General features: G+C 44.8%; 1 protein-coding gene across 11 annotated transcripts in view; it reads left to right on the plus strand.

The window, feature by feature from the left end:
- Nucleotides 1–24,043, plus strand: part of LAMA2 (laminin subunit alpha 2) — a 1,150,433-nt gene that overhangs the window by 275,878 nt on the left and 850,512 nt on the right. For all 11 annotated transcript variants that reach the window (XM_068231524.1, XM_068231529.1, XM_068231525.1 and 8 more), the window contains exon 4: nucleotides 12,706–12,948. In XM_068231524.1, the coding sequence (XP_068087625.1) occupies nucleotides 12,706–12,948 (243 nt within the window). The remainder of the gene's footprint in view (nucleotides 1–12,705; nucleotides 12,949–24,043) is intronic.

Genomic DNA, 24,043 nt, shown 5'->3' on the forward strand with positions numbered 1-24,043 from the left:
TGGCCATTGAGTCATGTCCTTGGAGGAATCTTCCTCAAAATTAAGGGTTTTGTTTAAAAAAAAACCAGGCCTCAAGTGGTGTCTTTCTGCATGCCTTTGGTTACCTGTTACTAGTGTCATGGGGCCTGATGCATGACTGCATTGTAATATTGCCATGCACAGACATTGCACAGCAATATTACCTGTACAACTGGCACTATGTACCACAAGTTATGCTATAAGCGCAACCCGCACTCATCCACAAGTGTGACCATTGCTAAGGCAACATGCGCTACTAACAGTAACGCTTGTTAGTAACGTTTTTTACCATAGCAAGTCTCACTAGTTGAGTACTGCGTGTCATGCTAATAGTGTAACTTGTAGTACACAGTGCCGTTATTAAGGGTAATATTGCAGTGCGATGTCTGTGCACGGCAATATTACAGAGCATTTGTGCAATGCTGCTCTATTCTCAACTGGTGAGTCATGGTTAAGGGGTGATATGCTTACGAAACGGCAATCATTAATATAGTTTTTAGAATTCCCTTTTCCCTACCTCCCTTTTCCCATGCCACTGTGCTGTTATGGATCAGGATAAGCCCACCAAATTCTGCCATAATTTAGGCAAGAGGATCCTAAGAGATCTGGGGCACTTTTGGACACTCCATGCAGAAAATGGGTGTGGCCACACACCAGCATGTGGGTGTGGTCGTGGGTGAAGCCAAATTTACATGAACTTTACAGTGGTCTTAGTAGGCCTGCCCTGAAAATTCTTACAGGCCTCCCATTGAGGTTCCACAAATCCCAGCATGTCCACATAGAAGAACAGCTCGCTGCATGCCTCCATCAGGGGCAAACGCAGGATTTTTAAGGGGGGGGGATTCCTGAAAGGTCCAGAAGCACTTATGTCCCCGAGTGCTTCCGAATACAGGTGGCTCCATACTGCCCATGCACAAAAGTGCGCTGGCGTATTACGGAGCTGCCTATCTTTGGAAGGACACGAGTGTTTCTGAGGGCTTCTGGTAGCAGCAAATTTGAACAGGGGACAGCACTGGAACAACTCCCCGAGAGAGGAATGGGAGATAGACTTAGTTTGGACAATTCAGTGGAATATGTCACATGTCACATAGCGCAAGCGATACCCATATGATGCAGGGATATACGGTATGCATCTGCAGGAGATGGCGGCGCTATATAAATACTAAATAATAATAATTTGCCTCACCAGGATTGCACTTTTATTTAGCTTTCCTGTATAACAAGAAGACACAGCCAGCCAGCACTAGGGGAAGAGGGAAACAAAGGTGAATGAGGGAGGGCTGGTGCACACCAAGAGGGCTTCTGAGCGTTTTTCAAATCAACATTGATTTGAAAAGCGCTTGGCTAATGTTACCCTATGTGGGTGTTCCCACAGCAGCGTTGTGATTTTTTCAAAATCGCAGGTATACCGCATGTAGCATTTTTTTGAGAAATTAATTCAGAAATCGCTCTGAAAATCGTACTCACTAATTGCTAGCGATTGCTATTGTGATTTTGGCGTGCACTAGCCCAGAGAGAAGAGGAGTAGAGAGAAATTGAGAATAGCCTGAGATGGAGCATTATCTGTATTGCAATCCCACATCACACAGAGGCTACTTGCCGTTGCCAGTCTCTCACACAAGTCAGAAAGCAGCCCTCCTGGAGTCTAGGGACTGTCAAAAAATGTTCACCTTGTTTAACACCTTATCCACACATGCAGTCATTATAACATAGGGGAGAGACAGATTTTTTCCCACGGACCTTTCAGGCAAGCTCTGCATCATGCTGTGGATATTTACCAGCTGCCCTTTAATTGCAGTTTTATTAGCTAGCCTAGTATTTTGCATTGCCTTACAACAACAAACCTGAATACACCAGACACCAGCCCTAAATCACTGAATGAAAGGGGACCTGGGGGGAGATTGCCCCCCAGGTGGAGTGGAGAGACTGAGATAGAGCAGATAGCGTATCTGTATTGCAGTCCCACATCACACAGAGGCTACTTGCATGTACTGTGTCTCCTGTCCCTGCCAGCCAAATCCAAAAAAACTTTATTGGCAGGACCAAAAACATTTAGCATTGCCAAAGCAAAAACAAAACATTAACAACATGGGGGTGGGGGGGGGGTTGTGGGAATAGGGGACGGATATAGGTATACTGTCCATAGGGGCGCGGAGAATGTAAGGGATGGTCAGCCTCTCACACAAGCTGCAGGCAGCCCTCCTGGAGTTTAGGGACTGTCAACAACTTTTCAACCTGTGACATACCTTATGTAGCTGTCTACATGCAGTCTTTACAATAGGGAAAGAGCTGAGTTTTTCCCACAGACCCTGCAGGCAAGCCTGTCTGCTTCAGCGATTTCAGGGAATTTTTTTTTAAAGGTACAGGAGTCTCAGGGGGGTGTTCCATACACCCATAACCCCGGTCTGGATACGCCAGTGTCCATAAGGGCATCACAGAACACAGCATGGCAACACCAGCACCCAGCATGCCTTCCATTGAGTCACCACAGATCCCAGCATGCCCCCATAGCGGGCTCTACAACTCTATGGAGGTGTGCTCGGAGCTGTGGTGCCTCTATGGCAATATCATGGGAGCTGTAATGCCTCAATGGGGCATACTGGGAGCTGTGGTGTATCAATGGGGAGCATGCTGGGTGCTGTGGTGCCTCTATGGGGGCATGTTGGGTGCTTTGGTGCCATGCTGGTGTTGTGTAGTGCCATGCTGGGTGTTGTGGTATCTCTATGGGGCATTCTGGGTGCTGAGTGGCTCCATGCTTGGTCCTGTTGCCTCTATTGGGCATGCTGGGTGCCAAGGTGCCATGCTGGGAGCTGTTGTGCCAAGCTGGAAGCTGTGGTGCCTCTACAGGGCATGCTGAATCTGCCTGGGGGACATCCGGGGCAATTCAGAATAGATCTGGGACACATGCCGCTGATCTTTTGGGCTAGCAACACCCCTGCCATGAACACTGCTGTTGTCCAATTTACAAACCGAATGTCTAATATTCAAACAAGTTTGACTTTTATCCATATCTTAAATGCAACACCGATTTGTTTTAACGGAACTCTAGAAATGCGTCTATACAAAAGAGGTGCAAGGAAAAATGGTTGTAGAATAATGGTAATAGAATATCAGTAATGCCTAACAAGAACCCTTCCCTATCTATGCTTAACACTAACCACCCACCATCTACTCCTAACACTAACCCCTCCGCACTTGCTGCAATGAATCTTAACTGCAGTTCAGCCAAACTCCAGTGAACTACTGTCCCCAGCATGCCTGACATTTCTTGCAGAGTTCCACCCCACGCACCCAAATTTCCTGATGTAGCTGGCATTTTCATAGGCAGCTATGGGGCACCCAAATTTCCCTGGCACCGGTCATACTCAGATTGTCCTTTTGACCAGAAATATACAGTAATTTGGTCTGCAGTGCAGATACACAAGTATCTAGTAGTAATAGCTATAGATAGGATTTCTATAGTTTTGGAATGATTCTAAAGTTCTGTACAGGAAGCATGACCGGTTCTAGACTTTTTGCTGCCCGAGGCAAACTTGTGAGGATGCGCCCATAACTGTTGAATCAAAGGAGGAACGCTTTTTAAGGGTCACAATGTATAGGGTCCCAGTATTCTACTTGATCCCAAAAGTCCACAAAAACTTAAACAAGCCCCCAAGGAGGCCAATTGTTAGTGCTATCAATGGCCCTACTGAGAATTTAGCCATTTGGGTTGGAAAGATCAGAAATTTAGTTACTATTCTCTACCATCTTACGTGCAAGATTCAAGAGATGTCCTATGTCTGCTCGGAGATTTGAGGGTTGAACCTGGTGATTTCCTTGTTGGAATAGACGTAGAGAGTGTGAGAAAACGTGGAAAAGCCGCCGCGTGTGCTCAGAACAAGGCGGCTGATTCCGCATCCAACGCGGCGATTTGCACGCGTAGGCCTACATCTGCCTGTATGGCTGAACGCGGAGAAACCGCCGCATGCCCTGATAGCGGTGCGGCTGGTTCCGCGTCCAGCGCGGCGGGTGGTACGCAACACGTCTGGTGTGGCTGGGACTGATAGTCCACACAGGTTCAAAAGGACGTGCACGCGCGCTGAGAGGCAGAACTTTTATGACAGCCAGAAGGGAGTCAGCTGACCAAGCCGGTCAGCTGATGATTCAACCAGTTCCCATTGGTCCAGCACTTAGGGGAGGCGCTGGAGAGCGCTGTGCTATATATACCGGGTGCTGGCCATTCGCTGGTTGTCTGCCGTTGCGATCACTATGTGGAAGCACTCAGACCTTATTGTCAGACTCTGTGTTATCATTCTGTTATACTTCAGACTAGTTCCAGGGTGTTGATGATCAAGGACCTCACACCCAAGATTAGGGACTTGTGTTATCATTCTGATATACTTCAGACTAGTTCCAGGGTGTTGATGATCAAGGACCTCACACCCAAGATTAGGAACTTGTGTTACCATTCTGTTATATGTCAGACTAGTTCCAGGGTGTTGATGATCACGGAGCTCACACCCAAGACTAGGCATTGTTTATTATCTTTTATGACTTACTGCTTTCCTGACCACTCTTCTGTTCACTGATTCGGTACTTCGCTATATCTGATACTCTGTTGCCAAACCCTGCGTGCCTTAGGATTAACGAATCAGCCTCCTGTCTTTGTACTTTGTATGTCCGTGTGTTGCCGACCTGGCTTGCCCGACCTTGAGAACTATCTCCTCAGTTTAGAGATAGTTCACAGATCATTCAGTGACACCCTCCTATTGGTGTCACTTACGCTCTGGTCCTTTCCTCTCCCAGTCTGACTCCTCCCTGCGGGAGATTCTCAGGCTGTTGAAAGTTACTCATTCCCTAGTGCAGTATTCCTTACTGCCTTTGTACCTCTCCTCCAGATATTGTTCTCAAAGTACTACTGTTGCACCAAACACTCATATTACTCAGTTGTCCAGAGGTTAGTAATATATCTGATTATCGGTGATACTGCAGATCATCAATGATCAGGTATATATCTGTATTTTTGGTGATACTGCAGATCACCAACAATCAGACCCTCTGTGTTACACCAATCGTTACAGAGAGCTTATATACGTCTATTCCACATAAGGGTGGGTCTGGAGGCCTTAAAATTCTGTGTAAATGATGCTCATCTATATACACCTATTCACAATGATTTTGGGGTGCAGGCCATGAGATATGTGTTAGAGCACAATTGCTTCTTGTTCAGTGATACCCATTATAGGCAGGCGTGTGGTACGTCGATGGGAGCATCGTGTGCACCTACCTATGCCTGCTTACATCTAGGCATGTGTGAAAGAAAAGACATCTATACACTGCCTGAATTCCACATGCATGTAAAAATGTGGCTCCGTTTTATTGATGATGTGCTGGTGGTGTGGAGGGGGAGTGAGGATGAGCTGGAAAAATTCTTGGACCAGCTCAACACAAATCAGCGAAATATCCACCTCACATACACTTATAGTTTGACTGGGATTTCCTTCTTAGACTCGAGTGTCGTGAAGGATGGAAGTATGTTGCAGACAATGATGTACCGCAAGCCAACAGCTGGGAACACTCTCCTCCATGCCACCAGCCATCAGCCCTCACACTTGATCAGGGGGATACCCAGAGGACAGTTCCTTCGGATCAGAAGGAACTGTTCCAGTGAGGACAATTTTCAGCGTGAAGCCACTGAAATGTATGATGGATTCAGAGATCGTGGTTATGGACACGAGGTATTGTGCTCTGGCGCAGAAAGGGCTCTTCAGACCGAACACACTGAACTGCTACAGAAACAGAACAAGAGACACGGGAGAGAGAGACAGGGAAAAAATTCTGTTCCTAGTTTCATCTCCTCCTTCAATTCAAGTTGGTCACGGATACGAGAGATCTTGAACAAACATTGGTCGGTTTTACAGGTTGATCCAATTCTTGGGTCCAATGTCGGAGACAGGTCATCACTGGTAGCCCGACATGCACCCAATTTACAGGATCAGCTTGTGCATTTCGATCTATTGCCACAACCAAGTTGGCTAATGGAATTCTCCACAAAGGGAATGTATCGATGTGGTGGATGTTCAGTGTGTGAGTATGTGTATGTGGCAAAAACCTTTCAGGCTTCAAATCAAACAAAGCAATGGAAAATTCAGTCTTTTATCAACTGCAGTACAGAGTGGACTGTTTACATTGTCCAGTGCCTGTGCCCCATGTTGTATGACGAGAAAACTAAAAGAGAGGATTTCTGAACATTTGAGCAATATTAACCGTGGGAAAAAACTGAATGGGGAATATCGGCGTTCAGTAGTGGAACACTTCTGTGAGGTTCATGATGGGCAGACAAATGGGTTCAAAGGCATCTATAAACTTCAAAATAACAGGAGAGGTGGAGAGAGGGAAAAATGCCTTTTGCAACAGGAAGCAAGATGGATATATCTGCTATATTCCCTGACACCAACTGGCCTAAACAAGGAATTGCATTATGTTCCTTTCTTATGATTAGAGACTCTGAGATATACATAAACTCTAATATCTAAAATCTGAGTTGATTAGTAGTGACATCTAAAGGTTCAGAGGAATTATTGTATCAAAATAATATAAATGCAGGTGAGAGCTGCAAAGGATACAGGCTTTAATTAGCAATGAGTGCTCTGGATTACAACTTCTAAATGGATGCTATACGACAAACTGCGGGAGCCACTGTGATGAAAGGGAGATGAGCCAGCAGAGGGACGCTGTAGCTATGGCTACAGGTGACATCAGCGGCACGCGCCACATAAGCGTACGTAGATACGCAAAAATCACTGCCTCGCCCCTCACGCCATGCATCCTGATGAAGCCCGCAGTGGGTGGGCGCAATGCGTCGAGGGGCGAGGCTTCTCCCCAGTATGTCTCCTGAGTTCTCTGTATGGCCTGCTGGCTATGCAACATCCTACAGCTCTGCATACTCAGTTCCGTACCACCGCCACTCCCCGTTTTATGCTACAGCTGGGTTGTGCAACTTGCAGCCTAACAGACGGTTTCCCTGCAGCACGATAGGGACACTGGACTAAAAAGAAAAAAGATCTGCAACTCCCCTTAGTGGTATTAAAACAGGGTTGAGAAGGCAGCTGGAGGAGGACTGTTCACAATTTGAACTAACACATGCTGAAACAACTTGAGAGAGGTAACTCGGACCATTTGGTCGGGTGGTAAGACCCTTTATATAAATGTTGTGCTGTGTTATCTGGAAGCTGTGAATTAATTTATGCTTGGTTTGCGATGGAATTGGCCTGGGGCCACTACTGCTACATATATACTATAGCAACCCTATCTCCACACTCTGAAGATATTAAGCTAGGTTGGTACTGGTACCAGAGTGAATGGAGTGAGTGTTGGTGTGCTAAATATATTTTAGTGATGGACTGCTCCGCATTATTTTAAGTGTTTTTAGGGTTGGGAATGTGATTGTGTATCTAAACTTATGGAATAAAGGTGTCTTTGTATTTTTGGAATACTGAGTGGTTGCAGATCTCTTTTGTATAAATATTGATGCACCCGTAACTCCTCCCACCCCCCATTTGCAATGATCGCACAGCACCCGACAATTTACTCTGCTTCATTTAATGTTCTCACACGACATGATGCAGCTCAACACAACAGCACACTGGCTGGCTGTGAGTCTGTGCCAAACAAACTGCTCACCCTCAGCCAATCCATTCCTCCTCAGGAAGGTACACGCAGCACAAAAAGGCTGCCCCTGAGAGCTCTGCGCCTGATGCAAATGTTTCACCTTGCATCATGAGAGAACCAGCCCTGACAGGAAGCACAATATGATTATCAGGAGGTTACTTCTTTATGTACTACATTTCACATAAGACATTGCATTAATGTATATATTAGTTTACAGGCATAGAGAGATGAATGGTAGAAAATGTGTATATGCAAGCTCAAAAGGAGTGCGACAATGTCTAGGAATCTAATTTGTCTTCTCTTGTGAGACAGTTTCTTTGAGGTAATGATGTGAATGCATTCTTATTATTCATGTATGTTTTAGAACAGAGTGACAAGATGAAAGAAATACGATAAAGGGAGTAGGAGAGATGTGAAGAAGGAAACTGGGAAGTTGATAGTGCAGCACAAGTGTGTGTAGAATGCTAATTAGCTGGAGACTGAACAAAGCTACATTATGTTCCTACAGAGAAGCCAATAATTGCATTTTAAAAATAGTAATATTGACCTAAATATTGAGCCAATTAACTAAGGAAACTTTGTAGTGCATTTTTGGGAAATCTTCAGCAGAAAGGGAAACGTTCTAAGTGAGTTGTCTTGATCTGATGTCAGACTGAAAGAACTATATTCCTTTATGCTTTGTCTGTATTCTGTTCACTTCTATGCTTTTACGTGTACTTTAGTATTCATCCAACATAATGGTAATAAGCAGTATTGATCATAACCGATTTGATAAAATGAAGCTCATCCCACAGCAGACAAATATTCAGAGGGCATCCCAAATTCACTTCTAGGCTAATCTAATGATTTCAGGCGGAACTGGTAAGGGGTCCACTGAACTTCGTACCAGTTCATGAGTACATTATACTTATGCTACAAATGGGCCTGATCCAATTCACATTTTTTCCCCCTTAGTTTTCTCATAGTAGATAGTTTTTCATTCTCGGTTTAAAATAACTTTTAAAAAAAAGTACCAACAACAAGTAGGTGAAAAAGTACTGTCAACATTTTTCTGAGCGTTTTCTTGTTTGCTGGTGGCTTAAAAGGCATTTTATTTATAATATGTTAAAATATTTCCTAAGAGAAACTTAAAAGAAAAAGTGAATTGGATTGTGCCCAATATTACATTTTTCACTATCTCCATCCATGAGAGAGGGCTCCACCTATTGACTGATGGTGGTACCACACTTGGAATGGAGAGCACTTTTTGCTTTAGTTTGTAAGGCTTTTCTTTTTGTTAAACTGATAGATACAAAAAAAAAGTCAATATAACCACTTTACCATTTGAAATAAAGGAATAAGATATTTCTGAACTTTAATTTTTGTTTTTGGTAAAAGCAATGAAAAGTTTGACCCACTGGCTTAAAATCAAATAGTTTTGCTGGCTTGTGCAAACCAATGGGAGAGTACATGTCTCTTCACCTTCTTCACACTAGTAATCATTGCACAGCAAACTGCAAATGATGATGTGATGATAACGATGATCACAAAACAGTACAGAAAGCCGCTACTCCTTACATACAAGTCTTGCAGTTAATATAGTATATTGAAAGTGGAAATATCCCTTGCATTCACATGTACATTGCTTTCATATACTATATGCCATTAGTTTGTTTTTTGCTGTAATGAAACAAGGTTTCATTAGTAAAAAGAATAATCCTGCTATTTCCACAAGGGAATTTTGTTCTGGCAAGGATTTTACAATGGGACTTCCACAAGCAGTGTAAGGCCTGGTCACACTGCAAAACACAATCACTAAGCATGATTGCGATTTTGCAATGTGATTTTAAAAGCGTGTTTTGAAGGAATGTGTGTGTTTGCACATTAATTCAAGCTAAATCGCTCCAAAAGATACTGTTTGTGATTTTAACCAAATCACAATGCTGCTATCAGATAAACCTCATAGGGTGACACTGCAGTAGCGCTTTGCTTATTGATGGTGATCGGCAAGTGCACGCAATCACAGTGTGAACCATCCCTAAGGGAGTGTTGTCATCTGTTGGTCAAGTATCACAGTTATGGCCAGTATTCTGTCCAAAACCCTAAAGACAAAAAGAAGAGAAGAAAGTATATGGTTTATTTTAACGTTTACAGGCAACAACAGACGATATTTTAAAACATAGGTTTTTGTAAGCTAGTTCTTTTTTTTTCTCTGCTGCAGTATAGGTCCAATTTTAAGTACAACTACCAAGACAAAAATGTAGCGGCTGCCAATTTCTAATGTTCTGAAAGTTGTTAGCTTCCTATATTGCTGGTCCCCTGCCTATAATATTTTGTATATCCCTTACCTGGAAAAAGTATTCAAATGAAATGCTTTGTGCTTTCTGATTTGCATGCCAGTTCTCAAATTTGTGGCTCATAGGGGTCTATTCACGGTAAGTTGAACAAATGGGGTTTGAATTCTTCACTATACTCTGCATCAATTTATCCATTTGCAAGAGATCAAAGATGTATCCATTCCATGTGACATCAGATTCAAAGAGTGCCATGACATGGCCAGAAAGCAGGGATGGTTTTAGATAAAATAGGACTCTGGGCAAAAACGAATGTGGGGCCCTTTACTCTTTCATACTACACTGACAGTAATCGTGTGAGCTCAAAAGGCTTGTGGAGTCCCCAAGAAGCTTGGAGCCCTGGGCAATTACCAGGTTTGACCCTATGGAAGCTCTTCCAGCGAGTCTCACAGTTATGTTAAAAATGCAGAAGAACTGGTATAGACTAGAGTCTGAAATCAGCTACTGAATGCAGCTGTGACTTCTGCTACAATGTCCCTGGGATGCATACATGAAAAAAGGCTTGTGGAAAAAAAGGCGCCAGGATTACTGGTAGAAGAACCTCGCTAAAATTAGCGATATTCTACTACAAATTATGTACCGATATTTTACTATTGCTAAACCTAACCCTAACCCTACTCACTCACACAGAACCCTCCCGTAACCCCTGGTGGTGCCTAACCCTAAATTCCCCCGCCTGGCGGCGCCTAAGCCTAACACCCCCTACCCCATGGTGCCTATCCCTAACCTCCCCCCTGTGGTGCTTAAACCTAAGTACCCCCCCCCCCCGGTGGTGACTAAACCTGACCCCTCCACCTTCCGCTGCAACATGTGGCTATGAAGGTAAATTTGGGTGCCTTGAGGCACATGATTAGCGGCAGGAGGGGACATTTTTTTCAGCACAGGCTTGCGAAAATGGCTTGCAGATACCTATATTGCTATGCTATGCTACAATGTATGTATCTGCAAGCCATTTTATTTCTCGCAAGCTTGTGCGTAAAAAATTTCTCCTTTTGCCACTAATCGGGCACCCCCAAATTCAAATTTACCTTCATAACTGCATTTTGCGGCTTTGTAGAAAGTGCGATTTGTGGCAAGAATGGTAAAGCTAACGACCGCCGCCCAACTTTCCCCCTAATGCTGCTAAATGCAGCTTTTATCATAGGCACTTATGGAGATGCATTTTTTTCCGTAAGGGCTCCTGCGCCCTTTTTTCCTGCTTCGCCCTGGGTTGCCCATAGCAATGAGCAATATTGGTTGTTTCTGATACATCACCATGGAAAATGCTGGCACTATACAGTATATATACAGTATATCCATAACAATGATAATAATCTTGTTCATTCAATAGTATCAGTAAAAAAATAGTACAAAATTCAAAAAACTGCAAACTGTCATCTTGTAGCTGTTTAAGATTTTCCGTTGTTGTTTTGTGTGGGAAGTCCCTTGTAAAGGGCTTCTAAACATGTTAGTAAAGAGGTGCAAAATGATATAACACAAATGTAAAGCTATTTTAGGCTAAGGCATTTATGAAATAAATAATTTATAAATGTGGATGTCATGTCACACAATGGGCTCGATTCACTAAAGCGTGATAACTTAGTTATCACGTGTAAAGGCTTTGCATGTGCAAACTCAAGTGTAAAGGCTTTGCACATGCTAACTCGAGTGTAAAGGTGTTGCATGTGCCAACTCGAGTGTAAAGTCTTTGCACGTGCTAACTCGAGTGCTAAGTAATTTGCACGTGCAAACTCGAGTGCTAAGTAATTTGCACGTGCAAACTCGAGTGCTAAGTAATTTGCACGTGCAAACTCGAGTGCTAAGTAATTTGCACGTGAAAACTCAGGTGCTAAGTAGTTTGCACGTGCAAACTCGGGTGCTAAGTAGTTTGCACGTGCAAACTTGGGTGCTAAGTAGTTTGCACGTGCAAACTTGGGTGCTAAGTAGTTTGCACGTGCAAACTTGGGTGCTAAGTAGTTTGCACGTGCAAACTTGGGTGCTAAGTAGTTTGCACGTGCAAACTTGGGTGCTAAGTAGTTTGCACGTGCAAACTTGGGTGCTAAGTAGTTTGCACGTGCAAACTTGGGTGCTAATTTGTTTGCAAGTGCAAACTTGGGTGCTAAGTAGTTTGCACGTGCAAATTTGGGTGCCAAGTAGTTTGCACGTGCAAATTTGGGTGCTAAGTAGTTTGCACATGCAAATTTGGGTACTAAGTAGTTTGCGCATGCAAACTTGGGTGCTAAGTAGCTTGCATGTGAAAATTTGGGTGCTAAGTAGTTTGCATGTGCAAACTTGGTTGCTAAGTAGTTTGCAAAGCGGCTTTTCACTGCCATGCTAACACTTAGCTCCCTTTAGTGAATCGAGACCCAATGGTCCCTGAGTGCTAAACAGGCTAATCAAATTGATTTGTAAATAAATAATTAAAATTATAATATATTCATTTTTTTTTTAATATCCTAAATATTAAAACCCATGTCCCTGCGTCCTCATCTGTCCCTGTGTTTGTACCTTTTTTGCCAGAGCGCATTTGCGGCACGCAGGCGGATTGTAGCAGCTAAGTCCTTAGCTTAGTACACACACACACACACACACACACACACACACACACACACACACACACACACACACTTTTTGCACCATTGCTACAAGCATTTGAGAAAAAAATGATGTATGCTTAAGTCAAATAATAAAACATTTATTAAAGTGTATTTTTTTTCCTCTGTAGGTTTTCCAGATTGCATATGTTATCATTAAGGCTGCCAACTCTCCTAGGCCTGGCAACTGGATTTTAGAGCGATCTCTGGATGGAATCACTTACAAGCCTTGGCAGTACTATGCTATCACTGACAGCGAGTGTTTAACCCGGTATAATATCTCCCCGCGAGTTGGTATACCCTCTTACACAAAGGATGATGAAGTTATCTGCACATCTCATTATTCAAGGATTCACCCACTTGAAAATGGAGAGGTAAATTGTGCAATGAAGCAAATGCAAAGACTTGACAGCACCAAAAGCTGACATTACTGTAGTCTAACTGACAGGTTTTATATCCATGACAGCTCCACACTGCGGGCTGACGTTACTCTCTGATTGCCTATAACATAGAGGGGGTTGAATAGAAAAACACATTTAAATTTCCACAGAGCGATGTTGCTGCACAAAGACGACAGACAGGCCGGCAAAGGTGATACAGAGATGCGCCCACAAGTTCAAGCTGAAAGAAAGAAATGCATTGCTTTATGCAGAAATGCCAACTATGACAGTAATATCATGTGGCTGTTTATCAGGCTTATAGTTAAATATTTATACTGGAAAGCTATGAGAGATTCTCGTGTCTGTGTGTTAGCGCTATAACAACTAGAGCTATCATAGAGGTTTTGTAGTAACAGCTCATGAAATTAAATATTAAAAATAATGTAAAAGTTCAGACCAATTTTAGCTAGTCAGTTAATGTCATTGGCGTATTAAAATGGATCTGAGCTTGAAATAAATAAATAAATAAATAAAAACACAACTTTGACAATATTGCACCAGCAGGATTATAATACAAATCACAACATTATTACTTAACTAAACCTCACGCACTGTTGAAAATAACTGATAAGTGGCTTTATGTATCAAATTCAGCCTACCACCATCTCAAAAACGCAAAAGTGCAAACCACAAACGCAGCCTAAAAAATGCAAAGTGCAAACGCAGTCTAAAAAAATGCAAAATGTATGAGCAAAATAATTCGGGAGAGATGCACTAAGGAGCACTTGCGATCTTGGAACCAGGAGAGCTGCAGCGGTAGATAAATGAGGGGGAGAGGCTATTTACATTAGAGGATAGTTGTAGATGAAGAGAAAACAAACAACATTTTAGGGGGAAAACCGACTAATATATGTGAGGCCATATTTTGTCTTGGATCCACATTAAGCAGCTCCTTTTACAAATCCTATCAAAGGTAATTCACAGGAAGACAAATCAAAATCTCAGTACGGTGGATGGCATTACTAAGGATGGCTCCACATTGGAGCGGAGAATCTTTGATAGCCTCACACATGCTAACTGGCTTCATTTGTTGGTCAACTGACCCTCACTTTAAACTGCCCCCCTCAGAAATGAATACCATTTCTTATTGAAAAAGACTGGCACACCCCGTTTCTTCCTAATGCACAACACTATTAAAATTCTAGTGCATGCCCTATATATATATACATATATACATATACATATACATATATATACACACACATATATATATATATATATACACACATACATATATATATATACATATATATACACATACATATATATATATACATATACATATATATACATATATACATACACATATACATATATATACATATATACATACATACATATATACATATACACATACATATATACATATACATATATACACACACGCAATATATATACCCACTTTTCATTATAGAAACATCCTTTTCTGTGATCTGTCAACTAACAGGCTAGAATAATATTGTCTGTGCTGCTTAACTATTAGGAATAATGATGAAAACAAGGTAAATGGCTGCTAAGATGATTTCAACAATTGCAAGGCTAATGCCTGTATATAAAATCAATACATAATACTGAATACAAAACCAAAATGTGGACATGTAAGGTCATACCAAAACACAACCCTCACTAACTAATTCTCTGGTGAACTTGGCAAGCAGATGAAAAGTAAGGCTTAATTAAAGTAGTGGATGTGATGTTGACCTTGAACATGAAAATTTGAACAAATCGTTCATACAAAATTCAAAGAAGCCAAAAGGTACACAGAAAATGCTAATCTTTCTATTGGCTGTGAAAGATGGTCATTTATCTTGAAGGAGAGAACCCAAATTTGCAGATGTGCCTACGGCAAGGTTCACAGATGACCATAAATTCCTCAGTGGCTCTACGAGTGTATAGTACAAACTATGATATTCATAATTACGTAATGTTAGATAGCATAAACAAGTATTTTCAACATAGAAAAAGACAGAAAACCAATTCTACCCTTTTGGGAGCCACCCAACCTAATGTTTCCCCTATACCTAAAAGTAATCTTAAACACACAACAAGGGGAAAAAAGACCCTAAATAATGTGAAAGAAGTAGTACCAAAATTAAGTCAGTAAAAGGCCTATTTTAAAGAGACACTGAAGCGGAAAAAAAATTATGACATAATGAATTGGTTGTGTAGTAGGGGTAATTACTAGAACATTTTTTTTATAACATTGCATCATTCTCTAATACCTGCAGTTTACACATTACTCAGCATTAAGGCCCCGTTCACACTTGCGGTTTTGCAAAAACCGCACCGGATGTCCGGACCGCACCGGAGCCGGATCGGACCTGAACCGTACGGTTCCTGTCCGGATCCGGTCCGGATCCGGTCCGGTTGCATACGGTTTCCGTGCGGTATGAACACGGTTCCGGTCCGGATCCGGATTCTTAAACAGATAACAACCTGTATAAATACCTGGGGTTCTGGGAGGTCAGCAGAAGCTCTGGGGTCATTGTTGGAGACAGCTGGACGTGTGGAGACCATCCTTGGATACAGAGACAGCAGTTGGGACCATGGATCCAGTCATTTTTTACGCTTATTACCTGGGAATTCTCTCCTTCCTGTTGTTTACCTACTACTATGTGGGGAGAAGGCGTGCTCCTCGCAGGAGATGGTGGGTGCACCCTCTACTAGCCAGGAGGCAGAGGAAGGGAGAGTTCCAGGCCCTCTACCGGGACCTCAGACGACACCCACAGAAGTTCTACAGCTACACTCGGATGTCTATTCCCCTGTAAGTATATAGGCCTAAATACACCAACCCCCACCATTCCTAAACACCCCACCCTCACCCCCACAACACCTCATCCCTGTATACCTAGCTAAACACACCACCCTGACCCCCACACCCCTGTATACCTAGCTATACACTACACCCCCACCCTCCACAACACTCCCAAACCTCTGTAAACACACCTCCCCCATCCTCCACCCAACACCTTGTCCCACAACATACTTTACAGCTTCTTCCTTTACATCTCCTGACAGGTTTGATACCCTTTTGGAGATGGTGAAGGATGACCTTAGGAAGAAGGATACCACGTTCAGGAGAGCAGTCACACCACAAGAACAACTACTCATCACACTGAGGTATGTAAAAACAAATTTTTTTTATTGCAAAAACAACCACTTTCCAACATGGAAACATTCTTCCAACATGGAAGACAAAAAAATAACATATCTATGGTATAGCCCGGTCAGTTTTAAGGAACACCAACCACCAACTTTGTGCTGGAAGAGTTGCAGGGCATAGCTGCCCAAGTGTCTTTCGGGGACACCAGGCCCTAATAAATTGAAGTGCTTCAAAAACCTAACCACTGGCACAGGACCCTCTGAGCCATGGATGAAGGACACAGGTCAGTGAAAAGGCTAGGCCTCTCACCGACCAGTCAAGGTGTCCTTCATCCATGGCTCCAAGGGTCTTGTGCAAGTGATTAGGAACAAGAACAAAGTGAGGAGCAAGAGGAACCGATGGCAGAGGTGCATGACTACAGGTAGTGTCTTTTGGGGACAAAAGGCCCTAAATTATTAGTGCTTCAAAAACCTAACCACTGGCACAGGACCCTCTGAGCCATGGATGAAGGACACAGGTCAGTGAAAAGGCTAGGCCTCTCACCGACCAGTGTAGGTGTCCTTCATCCATGGTTTCAAGGGTCTTGTGCAAGTGATTAGGAACAATAACAAAGTGAGGAGCAAGAGGAACCGATGGCAGAGGAGCAGGACTACAGGTAGTGTCTTTCGGGGACACCAGGCCCTAAATTATTAGTGCTTCAAAAACCTAACCACTGGCACAGGACCCTCTGAGCCATGGATGAAGGACACAGGTCAGTGAAAAGGCTAGGCCTCTCACCGACCAGTGTAGGTGTCCTTCATCCATGGTTTCAAGGGTCTTGTGCAAGTGATTAGGAACAAGAACAAAGTGAGGAGCAAGAGGAACCGATGGCAGAGGAGCAGGACTACAGGTAGTGTCTTTCGGGGACACCAGGCCCTAAATTATTAGTGCTTCAAAAACCTAACCACTGGCACATGACCCTCTGAGCCATGGATGAAGGACACAGGTCAGTGAAAAGGCTAGGCCTCTCACCGACCAGTGTAGGTGTCCTTCATCCATGGTTTCAAGGGTCTTGTGCAAGTGGTTAGGAACAAGAACAAAGTGAGGAGCAAGAGGAACCGATGGCAGAGGTGCATGACTACAGGTGCAGTGCAACAGGCACAAGGTTGTGACCCAGGTAGTGTCTTTCGGGGACACCAGGCCCTAAAATTGAAGTGCTTCAAAAACCTAACCACTGGCACATGACCCTCTGAGCCATGGATGAAGGACACAGGTCAGTGAAAAGGCTAGGCCTCTCACCGACCAGTGTAGGTGTCCTTCACCCATGGCTCCAAGGGTCTTGTGCAAGTGATTAGGATCAACAAAGTAAGGAACAAGAGGAATCAAAGGCACAGGAGCAGGACTACAGGTGCAGTGCAACAGGCACAAGGTTGTGACCCAGGTAGTGTCTTTCGGGGACACCAGGCCCTAAATTATTAGTGCTTCTAAAACCTAACCACTGGCACAGGACCTTCTGAGCCATGGATGAAGGACACAGGTCAGTGAAAAGGCTAGGCCTCTCACCGACCAGTGAAGGTGTCCTTCACCCATGGCTCCAAGGGTCTTGTGCAAGTGATTAGGATCAACAAAGTAAGGAACAAGAGGAATCAAAGGCACAGGTGCAGGACTACAGGTGCAGTGCAACAGGCACAAGGTTGTGACCCAGGTAGTGTCTTTCGGGGACACCAGGCCCTAAAGTTCAAGTCCAGCAAAACCAAAAGTTAAAAAGCCCTGTGATGGTATCCTTCCTCCGAGGATCGGAGGTATTCAGAGGAGCATGTCCAGGAACAATTTGACTTTTTTTTTCAAATTGTATCGGCACCACTACTAGAAAAGGTGGGAGTTGCTGCCTGGAAATCTGGACTCTCTTGGGTGCTGGTCGTGGATGAGCTGGACCCTGACAGCGGTGGCCCATATTGACTGCCTCTGTAGCCGGTGTACATCTGTGATGATTGCCAGGTGGGCACCGCTGTTGGTTGTGGGGGTCTAAAAATTGGTGGTTGCAATAATGGCGTGTCCATGTGCTGTTTAATCACCTCCAGCAAATTGGAATGGCACGCCATCAGGTTTTGGGAAGGCACCTTTTCCAGATATGGTATTAGAGACATCACAGTGTGAAAACACGGGTGTGCCTGCAATTTCAGTAGTTCCTTGCTTTGTTGATGCATTTGCTGCATCATGTTCTGCAGCTGGCCCACCGACTGATGATGCTGCGCACGCAGTTGGTCGATTTCTCCTCTGTGCATCTCATGAATCATTTTAAGCTCGTCCCTGTAGTGCCCATGTACAGCGTCGAGCTCACATTGCAGTGAAGTGATGTGGGACTTGTACTGCTCCATGATATGGCCCCTGTCCTCATCTTGCAACTGCCGGGTTATGAGAGTTTGGTGGCTCTGAAGAATCCCGAGAAGTCCGGAGACAGCCCCGGACATCTCGGACTCTGTCTCTCTCCTTGTTGGGGGGAGGGTACCTCGACGCCTCACTGGTGTGGTGGTCCTCACTGGTGGTGTGGCAGCATCTTCCCGTCCTCTGGCCTGTGTCGGGGTTGCCCTGCGCGCTGGTTGTGCTGCAGTCTCTCGGTGCTCCTCACTTTGTTCTTGTTCCCCTGGAGCTTCCATAGCGGTCGATTGTGGAGGTTCAGCTTCTTCCACACTCGGTCCTGCAACCTCAACATCCAAGCTCTCTTCTGCCAAGTCATGATCAAAGGAGTGAGTTGGGATTAAGCACTCCCTCCTCCTACTCCTCTCCTCGGGGCAATAGGTTACATCGGCGACGTCATCATCCACCAAGCTCTCCTCACTGCTGAACCGTGCCTCCTGGGTCGGTTCCTCTTGCTCCAAATTGTCTTCAGTCCTGTAGATAAAAACAATATTTATTGGTGTGCCAAACAGCATGTGGCGTCAATTCACAGAGCTAGCAAACACTAGCAATCACTTTATCAACCGTTTCTACCCAACATTTGATAAAGCTTGTGAGAAAAGTTCGCTAGCCATGGGAATTGAGGCCATAGCAATACATGGCCGAAGTCATGGTAAATGAGCTCTCAGTTCCTGCCCACAGTAGTGGTACTTACAGTCTAGGTTCCAGGCTTGAATTGATGAAAGACATTTGCTTGGCAAATTGGTAGTCTTTTTGTCGCCTTCCCCCGCCACTGCCACTTCGTTCGGCAACTTTTTTCTTCCGTAGCCATTTCACATATGCATCCCGTATATTGCGCCACCTTGTCTTGAACCTTTCTCCTGTAACGACATGAAAAATTGATTTCGATTATTTCTCTTGTAGGTACATCGCAACTGGACAAACATATACATCGCTACATGTCACATTTCGTATTGGGAAGAGCACGGTGGCAGGCATCGTCGTGAGGACTTCGAGGATCCTTTGGACGCGACTGAGGGCCAGATACATGCCTGTGCCGGACACCACGAAATGGGAGGAGATCGCCCAGGGCTTCTGGACCGAGTGCAAGTTTCCTAATTGTGTTGGCGCACTGGATGGGAAACACATCCGGATTCAGAAACCCGTGGGGAGTGGCAGCCATTATTTCAACTATAAAAAATACTTCAGCATTGTTCTAATGGCAGTGGCAGATGCGGACTACAAGTTTGTGTACGTGGACGTGGGGTCGTACGGTAGTTCCAATGACTCTGGAATTTTCCAGCGTACGACCCTTTGCCGGCTGATGGAGGAAGGCAGACTGCGTCTCCCCCGTGACAGACCCTGGCCTGGGACAAGGGCACCGGCCTACCCCTATGTGTTTTTGGGGGACGAGGCCTTCGCCCTGTCCGACCATGTAATGCGTCCGTACCCAGACAGGGGACTTGATGCCAGCCAGCTACACTTCAATGCTCGGTTGAGCCGTGCAAGGAGAATGGTGGAGTGCACATTTGGGATCCTGGTGTCAAAGTGGAGGGTGTTTCACACGCCCATGCTGCTGAAACCGGGCAACGCAGTTGTCGTGGTGAAGGCAGCATGCATCCTCCACAACTTTGTGCGGCAGGAGGAAAGAGAGACTCCGGAACCCCCGAATGTGCTTCCACTAATGCCCCTGCGGAGGTATGCAACCAGGCCAAGGGTAGTGTCACTGCGGAACAGGGACCAACTGAGACTTTATTTTACCACACCACCAGGACGAGGGTGAATGTTTGGTTTTTAATATGTTTTGTTGAAATGTGTTTATTTTGGAGTTTCAAGTTTTTGAGTGATTTTAAATGTATTAATTTTTTACAATAAATTGATGTATAATAATTGGTCATTGTGTATGTTTTATGTGCACAGGTGGGGTACATCGCAGGTGGGTGGGATACATCACAGGTGGGTGGGATACATCACAGGTGGGATACATCACAGGTGGGGTACAGGTGGGTGGGATACATCACAGGTGGGGTACAGGTGGGTGGGATACATCACAGGTGGGGTACTGGTGGGTGGGATACATCACAGGTGGGATACATCACAGGTGGGGTACAGGTGGGTGGGATACATCACAGGTGGGGTACTGGTGGGTGGGATACATCACAGGTGGGGTACAGGTGGGTGGGATACATCACAGGTGGGGTACTGGTGGGTGGGATACATCACAGGTGGGTGGGATACAGCACAGGTGGGGTACAGGTGGGTGGGATACATCACAGGTGGAATACATCACAGGTGGGGTACAGGTGGGTGGGATACAGCACAGGTGGGGTACAGGTGGGTGGGATACATCACAGGTGGGATACATCACAGGTGGGGTACAGGTGGGTGGGATACATCACAGGTGGGGTACAGGTGGGTGGGATACATCACAGGTGGGGTACAGGTGGGTGGGATACATCACAGGTGGGTGGGATACAGCACAGGTGGGGTACATCACAGGTGGGGTACAGGTGGGTGGGATACATCACAGGTGGGGTACAGGTGGGTGGGGAACAGGTGGGTGGGCCACGGGTGGGTGGGCAACACGTGGGTGACACAAATCCATAGCAAAAGTGGAATACATCACAAGCTTAAACCACAAGCCCCCCCCAAAAATTTCTAGTCAACATACCCTCTGTGCCTTGCTGTCTCTTGCTCAAGTTCTCAAAGTCCTCCACATACAGCTTGGCAATTTTTTTCCACAGGCCTCTGCATTTTTTGATGTTGCTGTGGTCCGCATCCCCCTTGTCCCACAGGGCTGGTACCTGCTGCACCTGTAGGATGAGGTCTTCTGATGTGTAGGGCCTCACCCCCTCGCTATCAGACAGATCCTGCTCCATATTGCTGCCAAAGAGCTCCAGCATGAAGTCACTGCTGCTCCACTCTGTGAACGCTGGTGCCATGTGGTCCCCATCCAAAATGGCCACCATACCATAGAGTCAGCATAGGAAGTGTGGTACAACATCCGGTTTTTATAGCCAGTGTGTTGTGCGCTCTCCGGTTCTCATTGGTTTCCATTGGCCGGATGCAACATTCCGGCTCCGGTCCGGATACGTCAGCCGGACCAGCCGGACCAAAAAATAGCGCATGTTGGAACGGACGCCGGAGTCCGGATCCGGTCCGGCTCCGGTCCGGACGAAACGGACGCATGTGAACGGTCGCATAGACTTTCATTGCTATGCCGTGCGTCCGTTTCGTCCGGTCCGCATGCGGTCCGGCTCCGGCACGGCGATTCCGGATAGCAGCCGCTAATGTGAACCGGGCCTAAAAGTTTTTGCAGAACAGGCAGTGAACTTTTAACCTGTCCTGAACTGTTTTCTGCAAAAGAAAAACACAATACAGCTGAGATAACCTAATCAGAAGTCAGAGCTCTCCACGACTTTCAAAATCGCAGAGCTGAATGGCTATTTGCATAGATAACAACTGGAGTTTTGTAACTCTTCCTGTACTGCAAATAAATATTAGACATATGTCTCTGGTCCTAATGCTTTATTTCTTAGCTGTACTACACAACAAATTATATCATAATCTTTTTTCGCTGCAGTGTCTCTTTAATGCTTAGATAGATAAGGTGAATAAAAAAAAAAACAAGGGCAAGATAACTCATGAGAAAAATGCTGTGCATCAAGGTCCAGTTGTGGGAGAACCCCAATTTTTTTTTATAGAGGAGTACTTCTATAAAGAAGTACTTACTGTAAAATTAATACTCTGGTAAGCAAAAAAACTCTACGGCTATGTTTTCACTGTAGCCTAATGGCAGTCTTCCTTGCATGCAAATTTGGAATTGCAGTCTATTGAAATCATCAGGCTGTTTAAAGAGAACCTGAGGCGGAATGTTATGGTAAAATAAACATACTTACCTGAAGCAGTGATACTCCCTGAGAAGATAGAGCCACTTCTCGATGTAACCCATCGCTCTGTTCATCCATCGGCAAGGAGTTTCACTTTTGTGAACCCAAGGCCATGACACTGCACACACACAACTCTGTGTGTACAGAGCATACAAAGGAAGGAAAGGAGGCAGGTGAAAACTGGAGGAGAGACAGTAGGATGGCCTGAGGGGGCAGGGGAGAGCCAGGATGGCCTGAGGGACAGGAAAGGGGTGTTACACAGGAGTGCCTCTCCAGCTAAGGATTCCCCTTCCGCTCTAGCATTGCCAGCAAGCTCCTTGTCGGTAGAATCCAGGAGGGCTGCAGGGTGCATGGGGCACAGACAGCTGCGCGGAAAGGACACAGAGGCATGTTCTTTAGATGGGAACATGCCTCTGTGTTCCTCTTGTGCCCACTAATGCACTTCGGGTACACTTTAAATACCAATATCGTACTTTAGCGGATAGTAGAATATCATTAAAACCAATATTCTACTTCCACTATTTGGGGCCCATTTTTCCACATGCCTGTTTACATAGAAGCAAAAATAGTGCCTGCAGCATTTTTTCTGACATCCCACCGGAATCTGAATAGCCACACATTGGCACGCCTATTGGATTCGGATGCAATTTCCCATCAGCACAGGTGCCATGTCCGTTTTGAAAATTGACATGGCATCCCAGTGGAAATGCAGCCTAACAACAAATTTGAACTGACCCAGGAAATGAAATACACTGAACATGTTAAAGCCAGTAGCTGGTGATTTAAAGAGAACCTGAGATGGGATGACATAAAAAAAACATACATACCTGGGTATCAATCACCACACACAGTTGTGGGCATGCCGCTAAGGAGGATTTCTGCTACCCCCCCCCCCCCAGCCTAAGTTAGCAATCTATAGCTGTAATCACTAAAGGTACCTATCTATAGGTGTTGGATAACCTGTACTGGGGCACCTATAGCTGGCTTACCTATACTAGGGCACCTATAGCTGGCTAGATTATACTGGGGGGCACCTATACTTGGCTACCTATACTGGGGGCACTTATACTCACCATTGGAGTGCTGATGCCTCGCCGTGTACCTCCAATAGTGACATGCTCCCCTCTGCTCAGTGTTGATGCCAGGGTCACACAGTGTCATCAACATCTGGCGGCAAACGAATCTATTTATATTTTGTATTGAATACAATAAACTGTGGGGGATTCAGACAGATGGGCACCATGCGGTGGGTGACACAGGACAGGTAACGTGTGACTGCACACACAGGGTACATTTATACACTAGGGGGGGCAGTGGCAAGGCAATGGACGCGGCCGATTCCTGTGAGCTTTCATGCTGAAATTGATCACGAATCAGCCTGTGGTGTATGGGCAGCTGATATATCTTTCTCTAATCAGATTTAATTAGAGAGAAGTTTTTTTCTTGGTTGACTATGCCTATCATTGCTAGATGTATAGCTATCTTTAATTTGTATTAGTGCAGGTTGAGCAGGTGCAGCTCGGAAGTGTAAATAATCAGAGATTTGGGGGAGTCATTTTGAAATGTAATTTTGATTCGATTGTGTTTTCAAGCTTTTATTATACTCAAAATGTATACTAGACCCTTGCTTGACACGCTTTGGTAAGTTGCAGGAAAAAAA

This window comes from Hyperolius riggenbachi, chromosome 4 (genome assembly GCF_040937935.1).
Source record: "Hyperolius riggenbachi isolate aHypRig1 chromosome 4, aHypRig1.pri, whole genome shotgun sequence".
NCBI classification, from domain to species: Eukaryota; Metazoa; Chordata; class Amphibia; order Anura; family Hyperoliidae; genus Hyperolius; species Hyperolius riggenbachi.